Source organism: Austrofundulus limnaeus, unplaced genomic scaffold (genome assembly GCF_001266775.1).
Source record: "Austrofundulus limnaeus strain Quisiro unplaced genomic scaffold, Austrofundulus_limnaeus-1.0 Scaffold144, whole genome shotgun sequence".
Classification (NCBI taxonomy): domain Eukaryota; kingdom Metazoa; phylum Chordata; class Actinopteri; order Cyprinodontiformes; family Rivulidae; genus Austrofundulus; species Austrofundulus limnaeus.
Window position 1 is genome coordinate 334,920 of NW_013952546.1, and position 8,541 is coordinate 343,460.

Sequence of the window (8,541 nt, forward strand, 5' to 3'; positions counted from 1 at the left end):
ATATAGTTGTATCTGCAAATGTATTTGATAATGTTTTGAACTTTTAAAATACTGCATGATAGAACCAAAAGCTGCACTTAATATTAGTGACAAACTTTGGCCTTTTTTGATGTGTTGCCTTCATTTTTGCTTCTGTTTTTCATTTAAAATAAGTTTCCATTCTCTGCAGGTTTCTAAGGTTCTTCTTCTACATATTAAAAAGTTGTTAAACATCTGAGTGGTGCACTACTGCTACTAGTGGTGAGAAAGTGTATTGCACTTATTTAAAATCAATGCGGTCCCGCGGCCCTCTGCGGCCCAAAGTTAAAAACTGTTGTTCTTTGAGGCCCTCAAGGTGGCGCTCACGGCCTACAGTTGGGCCGCGGCCCATGGGTTAAGAATCTCTGATTTAGATGCTTGTTGGTAAAATCCACTTATCACCATGTTTCATTTGATAATTTATCTTAGATGATAAATTCTGCAAAACAGCTACCAGCCTGGATCCTGGTTTTTGTTACCAAACAGCTCCCCTCCTCGATATGCCTGCGAACCTTAACGACGCTCAGGAAGAAGGATGTTGAACATGTTAACGACACTGAGGTCACTGCAGACCTGCACTGTTTATTTCTGAAACAACTTCCTCTCAGCTGGAGGCGACAGTTCAGAGGTTATTTCATCCCTTGATGAAGAAACATTCCTGTCTCACATCAATCCTTGGTTTTTGTGAATTGCGTTGGATAAATTAACAGGCTCTACTTAACTGAACTGAGTAAATCTAAAGCATTTTTTATTTACTTTATAAGTGAGAGTGAAGTAATTGTGTTAGATTTACTCACTTCAGTTGAGTAGAACCTGTTGACTTAATTTATTTGAATAAATCCAACACAAACATTTAGATATTTTTTTAGTGCAGCAGTTTTTTTTTTTTTACCACACTTGATTTAAACTGAGTCATTAACAGGCTTCTGTAGAAGCTAAAGATCTGCTGATGAGCAGGAAACATGTTGGAAAGTGGTCTTTCTGGACCCTGGTCTGCTCATCTTTTATTGTTTGGACTCGAAGTTTGACATGGAAGTTTTGTGATGTTTGGTTTTATTGTGAAAGTGTCAGCTTCTGAACTTTAAAACTAAAATATTCCTTTATTTCAGACGTACAGCGAGGAGTTGGGCGTCAGCGCTCAGGCCTGGCTCGATAAATGTATTCTGGAACACGGACCCCCCAGCACCCGCATGTTTAATGGTACACATGTCCTTCCTTTGTTCCTTTTCTTCCTCTGCAACATATTTATCCCCTCTGTCAGTCTAAAGGTTCCTTTGAGCCGACTGCCCCGGTGATAAATGCTCTCAGTCACAACGAACGTTATCTCACCGTCAGCCCTAATGGCTTTTAATGGCAGATTACATTGTGTAAAATATGTGATCATTAGTGGGGAGTATCATGGAAAGGCTTTTTAATGAACCTTGTTTTATCTGAACATCATAAACTGCTGGGAGATGGAAAACAAATGTGTGTGGGGTGTGTGTGTAAATGTGCATCAGTCATCGCTGCCATGTGTTTCCCTCCATTAAGCAGGATATGAATTAGGTGAGAATCTGTACTTTTCATCCTCTGCGGCCCCGTGGTCGAGCGTTATCAGTGCCTGGCAGCACGAGAAGTGGCACTATGCTTATCCCAACGGATCTGCGATAGGACTGCCGATCGGTCACTACACTCAGGTAAACACATCAGACTGCTGCCAGGCTCTGTTTACTGCTTTTATGAGCTGATTCACATTTAAACACAACCTGATTCAAGAAGGCCAAACACAACGAAAAAATCCTAAATGTTTTTGTTTTGTATAGATAAAGAGCTAAAACTGGCAGGTAACTATGTGGACTCAGTCCTGCCTGTTACACTGCAAAAACTGTTCATCTAACCACGTTTTAAAATCTTATGTCCAACCAAAAGATCTTGTTTTGAGACAGATTTACTAAACAAGAACAGAATGGGTAAGCCTGGAAATTTCATTTGGTAGGTTTCTTGAAATAGGAAAAATTTTAGTCAAATTAAGTGATTTTGTTTCGAGCCCCGCCCCCCTCCAGCTTCCAGACCGGTCCACTCCGGTTTGAGGTTTAGTTAATCAAACATCTTCATCTTCTACCAGTCGGGTCCCTGAGACAACAGGTCCAAAACCTTCTTCCCAGACTCTCTCAAGCTCCTCCCTCAAGGTGCTCACAAACCAGAGAGGGAATACACTGCAAAAACTGTCCACCTAACCAAGTTTTAAAATCTTATATCAGCCAAAAAGTCTTTTTGATCTTGTTTTGAGACTGATTTACTAAACAAGAACTGATTGTGTAAGAATAATCATCTTGTTGTCAGAATGTGTAAGATTATTTGTCTTGTTAGTCTGAAAATTTGACTCAAATTCAGTCAAAAATTTCACCCAGTGGAGTAAGAAAATTTTACTTGGTAAGATTCTTGAAATACTTGATTTGACTCATTTTTTTCTCATTTCAGGAATCTTACCAAGTAAAAAAATTTTACTCCACTGGCAGAAATTTTGATTTAATTTGAGTCAAATTTTCAGGCTAACAAGACAAATAATCTTATGCTGCGTTCACACCGAACGCGATTTCAGCATCAGGAGCATCAGGTTTACATACAAAGTCTATGGTGGACACGCTTCAATCAGCGTCAGGAAGTGCTGCGGCGCCTCAAGCGCGATTAGAGCAGCGCGATTTGAACGATCTGAACGATCTGAGCGTTCGAAGCGCTGAGGCTCAAATCGCTGAAGTTAGAAAATCTGAACTTTTGCAGCTCGACGCGCCGCGTCAACCAATCAGAGAGACTCCACTGTGTGACGTAGTGACATATTTCCTGACAGGACAGTTTACTGAATGATGTCCTGAAACAGATGGAGAGTAGCTCTTTAGCTGAAATTGTGCCTGCAGTCGGTGTCCTGACAGGAGATATCTGCACCAATGCGTGGCAGCGACTCATCAGACTGGAAAAATAGTCCTGAAAGCGAGCTGTGAGCCTCTACTCTGAATTATCTGGTGAATTAATTATGAATTAATTATCTGATGAACGTAACATGCTCTTGCTCTCTGTAAATAAAGCAAAGYCACTTCCTCGTCCGACATTAAACAGAGCCCGACAGAGGAGGGAGGGGCGGGGAGGCTCTTSCCGTGCAGCGCTTCAAGAACTGACCTGCGTCTGACCTCAAAGTGCACGAGCGACCAACTTCAGCGTTGGCTGCGATTTTGAAGCTGAAATCGCGTTCGGTGTGAACGCAGCATTACACATTCTGAAAACAAGATGATTATTCTTACACAATCAGTTGAGGCCCCCGTTCACCTGGGTTGTACCCATCCCCAATTACCATTACCATTACCATTACACAATCAGTTCTTGTTTAGTAAATCACTCAAAACAAGATCAAAAAGACTTTTTGGCTGATATAAGATTTTAAAACTTGGTAAGATGGACAGTTTTTGCAGTGTATAAGCCCTCTAGGAGGTTGTGAGTCTCTTCCAGGTGTAAAATACCTGCAAAACCTCTTGAGGGAGACGTCCTGATCAGAGGAGCCCCCTCAGCTGCCCCCCTAAATGTGAAACAATAATCAAACACGGCTTTAAATAAACTTGGCACAGAAAATAAGGTAATTAGTGTTGTAATAGTTCTTTATGGCAATAAATCTTAAACCGTTGGAAATCCTGTTAATTTCCCTTTTACTAAATGGTGCCACATTTGTAAGGAACATGCATTTGTGGGATGCAAACGTGAAAAATTTGCCAAATCTTCTCTGCCAAACAGTTTTGTTTATGCAGCTTGAGCTTCTGGTATTTGATCTAATATTTGTACAGAAATGTCCTCGGTGTTTCATGGAAGGTTGTTTATTTTTGAGTTTTTTTGAACTTTAATAATAATGTTTGTTTTTGTTGCAGGTGGTGTGGAACAGCTCCTACAGAGTCGGCTGTGGACTCACGCTTTGCCCCAACAGCACCTACTTCTACGGCTGCCATTATTTTCGAGCGTGTGTGACATTTATCTACATGCCCAACTTTATGTTTTATTAAACATTCTTCTCAAAAACTGTCCAATCCTTGTTTTCTGACAGTGGGAACTTCAGGAGGTGGCCACCTTACAAAGTTGGAAACCCGTGTGCTTCTTGTCCCAACAACTGCGTGGACAAACTCTGCAGTAAATAACAAAAATTTAATTATTTCATGAGTGTTTCTAATCAAGAAGTTCATCTTGGTTTTGTTTTTTTTCCCACGCAGCCAATCCCTGTCCTTACATCAATGACGTCATCAACTGTCCTGCCTTGATAAATGAGTTTGGCTGCAACAGCTCGCTGGTGTCTGGATGGTGTCCTGCTTCCTGCAAATGCACCACAGAGATTATCCCCATTTATTAAACTCACAGGTTTCAGAGCTCTTAATCTGAAACCCATGCATGATTCTTAATCATCTATAAGGAACATTAAACGCATTGAATAAAAGCAAAATCACTTTTCTTTTTTTATACCTTGAATTTTGTTTTAACATCTTTAACCTTTTGAGGATATTAGGGTTAGGTTATAAATGCAGAGATTTAAATTAAAAAATATTAAATCTGTAACAAGTAAAGTTTTATACTGAGAATGACAGCATCATTTTTAATTACATTATTTTATTTTAGGAACAGTTTTATTGGATGACTCTTGGTTTTTCTTGTTGATTCTGTTCCTGAGTTTTATTCTCAGTCCGTTACCTTTTCCTCTAACTCTGATCTTGTCTCAGCTGATTGTTTTATTCAGTAGTTCAGTAGAAATTTTGCTAAAACATAAAAATTCAAACATTTAAACGCTGAGGGAAAAAATACAGAAGACAAAAGTAATAGTCAAAATGACCAGCAGATGGTGGTGTTGTACAAGTCTTTGACAAACCACAAATATCTGATCTAAAACACAATAAATCAAATGTTTTGAGTATTTTAAAAAAAGTATCACTCATTGTGTTTTTCATAAAAAACCATATTGCTTTAGTCTGAATAAATTAAAATAAGTCTTCTGATATTTGTGGCTATTTTTAAAAGGTTTGATTTAACCACAATTCATGACTTCCCTTGGTTACACACAAAGGGTGTGACTTTATTTTCACAAGAATCCTGACACAACAGGAGACATACAGGAGAAGCTAAAACTGTTACTTCATCTGCAAAGTTAATTTTCTGCATAAACTGCCTGCTTAAAGAGGAAGATCTGACCAACAATGTGACGTAAAATAAGGCTCATGTGAGTTTTATTCATGGAAATAACTTCATTAGTGCTCATCACATGTGGCTTCTAATAAATCTGTCATCAGTCATGTCAGAGAGCATCCTACAGACTCCCGTTTCCCACATACTGTGGAAAAAACACACTGTGGAAAAACATTTTCAGACTTTTTAAATAAGTTGTCTTCCAAACTAACAGAAGGCAGAGTTTGAAACAGATGTTTCAGATAAAATATCCAAAAATATAATTTTGTTCAGTGCCTGATCTTTCATGGAGTTACTGAAACTAACAGAAAAACTGTCTTTTTTGTCACATTAATAACATTTGTTTATATGAAACACAAAAATGCCTACAGCTTCACAGATTATGTGATATTTGGTGTGGTAGTAGCTGAGAGTCATCCACTACACATTCTTTGAGTGTAGCAGTAGCATTTCGTCATAATCATATTTTTTATTTAACCCTTGGTCACAGGAGTGGTTTTAACCCAAAGGCAGCAGGATGGTTGATACAAATCTAAAGACTGTGAGGTGGTGGGTTCCTTCAGGGAACACTTCACTTTTACACATCACTGACTTGTCCTTGTTATCCTTTGTGCTTTTGTGTATATTGTTTTTATTTTGTTCAGATATTTATGTTTATTTTTTTAATTGTGTGCATTCTATCCATTTTTCTTTTACAACTTTTTCTGGTTCTATCTTATTCCAGAAATTCATACTTTTTTAGCTATTTTGCTTTTTCTGCCATTTTATTCTCTTGTTAGATACGAATGGAGTTATCACCTAAAAGCCCTTTAAAATGTTTAAAAATCTTTATATTTTTTCCATTTGTTCTGGTTCTGCTTCTTTCAACATCTTTCGAAAAAATATCGAACCATGAGACTAAAGTATCGAACCAAACTGAATTGTGAATTTTCTGCATCGTTGCACTCCAAATACATATGTTTGTGTGTGTGTGTGTGTGTGTGTGTGTGTGTGTGTGTGTGTGTGTGTGTGTGTGTGCGTATTAAAAGTGAAAACGCAGGTGTGTTTGAGGTTCAGTCACTAAGCTTGTTGTGTCTCGTGCCGTGCGCGTTCACGACACATACACAACTCTGTTCCCTGGAAACGACTTCAGTTCTCGGGGGTTTACCGACTCAAAAAAAGAAGGATTTTTTTGCCCTAAAACTCCACAGAACGACCACCGACCGGCGTGAGTCTTCAACGAGCAGGGGATGGTTTAATGAGTTAATTTTGTGTAATTGTTTCCGGTCGGAGTTTAAGTTAACTTTACCCAGACTAAGTTAGCGCGAGCGGCTGAGTTTAGCTAGCGGGCTAACCAACTAGCCGAGCTCACAAGAAGCGAGCTGCAGTCCGCTTCTCCCCCTCCTCTCTGTCTGTGGTGGCAAAGAAATAATCTGGGACCATGGAGGGGCCAGGCAGCTCCGGAGGTAAGCACACAGATCCAGCTTGAAATACGCCAAGCTAATTATGAGTTTTATTTATTTTAATGTGGACGTTAAGTTAACAAGCGGCTTAATTTAGAACAGAAGGGGGATTAAACCGCATCGAATCATTAATTTGTATCACCGGTGCTTAAAAAAAAAAAAAAAAAAGGCTGGCGCTGCATGTGTTTTGTCGTGTTGCGTTCACGGTGCTCGTGAGTGAACATCCGCTTTCATTGAGTCCTGTCAGGGCTGAGGCTCGTGTGTTCCTGCTCTCAGCCCGTGTCAGAGCTCGTGCTAACCCGCTGCGTCTCTCCTCAGAGCCCGGCACGCGGAGGAAGCCCCTCGAGCCGTAGGAACCGGGAGGAAATGTTCACCGGGAGATGATACATTGGAGTGAAACCTGAAGCTTTGCACCCTGAGTGTGTGTTTGTGTGTGTGTGTTTGTGTGAGAGAGTGTGCGCCTTATGGCGGAGTTAGGGGAGGACGAAAGGCTGCCTCCCTTCAATCATTTCGGGGGTTCGGCCGAGCCCAGCGACGAGGCTGCGGGCAAGACGCACTGCGAGGTGGTGTCGGTTCTGAACGGGGACTGTGGGACTCCGGAGGACATCATGGTCGGCTCGGGATCCCTCGGCACACCTGGCGGCCGAGCCGGAGTGGAAAACGCCTCGGTCGGACCGGATGCCAAATCCGAAATACCCCGCAGGAGCAGCATCATCAAGGTAACCAGTGAAGTTCACATATTCTGCTGCACATTTAGTGCAAAACATTACAGCTTAAATGACCTCCTCCTTGCATTTCATCTGCTTCCTTATAACAGACTGATATGTGGGTCACCATCAGAACACCTTGTGTTGTAAATGGACATAAAACCTTATAAACATGTATGTTCACATCAGCAGGATGTGATGTGGAAAATAAAGATTGTACACAGGAGACTTGAAAGTACAATGGGCTTATATAAAAGTTTAACCACACAGGATGTGTAATAAATTTTAGAAACAGCCGAACCTTTGACCCTGCAGTGTTTGGATCAGGTGTGGCTGTTCAGTTGTGAGTCTGTGTGCTGGGAACATTAGGGTCACTGAAAAGGTTTTATCTCGTAGGACATGAACTCAGGTAATGTTTGTTTGAAGCATCTGGTTGGTCAGTAAGAGAAATCCTTCTGATAGGGTTTAGAAAAAAACCAACAACACACTGGGCTGAGACGAGTGGCGATTTGTAAATTTTCTGTTGCAGTATAATTCTAAATGTTTGTGACTTGTGAGATGTGTGGACGTGTTTCCGGTGTCCACTTCATGAAAGTTATTATTGTTGTGTGCACACCTCGAAAAACTGCACTCTGGCTCATACCCTAACCATCTTCTCCTGTTGGCAGCCGCCCTCATGTCTTTGATTCAATCTCCTGGAGTTCATTTCAGAAACAGACACATTTGGACCAGTTTAGCTGTGAGTGGTTGTTTGTAGAGCTGCACCATGTATCGTTTGAGCATTGTCATCGCTGTGTGTGTTCACAACAGTCACGCTGCAAGAGGCAAATTAAATCAACGTGTTATAAACCATAAGTCACTGCATTAAACGGTCGCGTGTTACAACTTTTATTTTGACGGGTTGCTTCCACCGGCAGATGTTTGCAGCTGGGGCTGCCACAAACAATTATTTTTATAATCGATTAATCAACGATTATTTTTTTCGATTAGTCGACTAATCGGATCATACGCTAATTGAATATAAAACCAGGGCTGCCACGATTAATCGATTAATCGACGACTAATCGATTATTAAAATAATCGATGACTAATTTAATAATCGATTAATCGTTTTCTTTTTTTGTTGTTTCTTTTACTTTGTTTTTCTCTCCAAACTGCTTTGACACCTTCCACTGCCACATCTGCCT

General features: G+C 40.4%; 2 protein-coding genes across 2 annotated transcripts in view; both read left to right on the top strand.

Annotated features, from left to right (window-relative positions):
- The window catches only part of LOC106523081 (cysteine-rich venom protein), a gene marked incomplete in the record, with an annotated part of 9,525 nt that extends 5,037 nt beyond the window's left edge, over nucleotides 1–4,488 (top strand). The window contains 5 exon segments of the mRNA XM_014016385.1: nucleotides 1,128–1,218; nucleotides 1,552–1,694; nucleotides 3,909–3,997; nucleotides 4,082–4,164; nucleotides 4,245–4,488. Coding sequence (XP_013871839.1) covers nucleotides 1,128–1,218; nucleotides 1,552–1,694; nucleotides 3,909–3,997; nucleotides 4,082–4,164; nucleotides 4,245–4,381 — 543 coding nt within the window.
- A 1,714-nt stretch (nucleotides 4,489–6,202) lies between these two features.
- The window catches only part of plcl2 (phospholipase C like 2), a gene marked incomplete in the record, with an annotated part of 47,830 nt that continues 45,491 nt past the window's right edge, over nucleotides 6,203–8,541 (top strand). Inside the window, 2 exon segments of the mRNA XM_014016386.1 lie at nucleotides 6,203–6,650; nucleotides 6,966–7,366. Coding sequence (XP_013871840.1) covers nucleotides 7,112–7,366 — 255 coding nt within the window.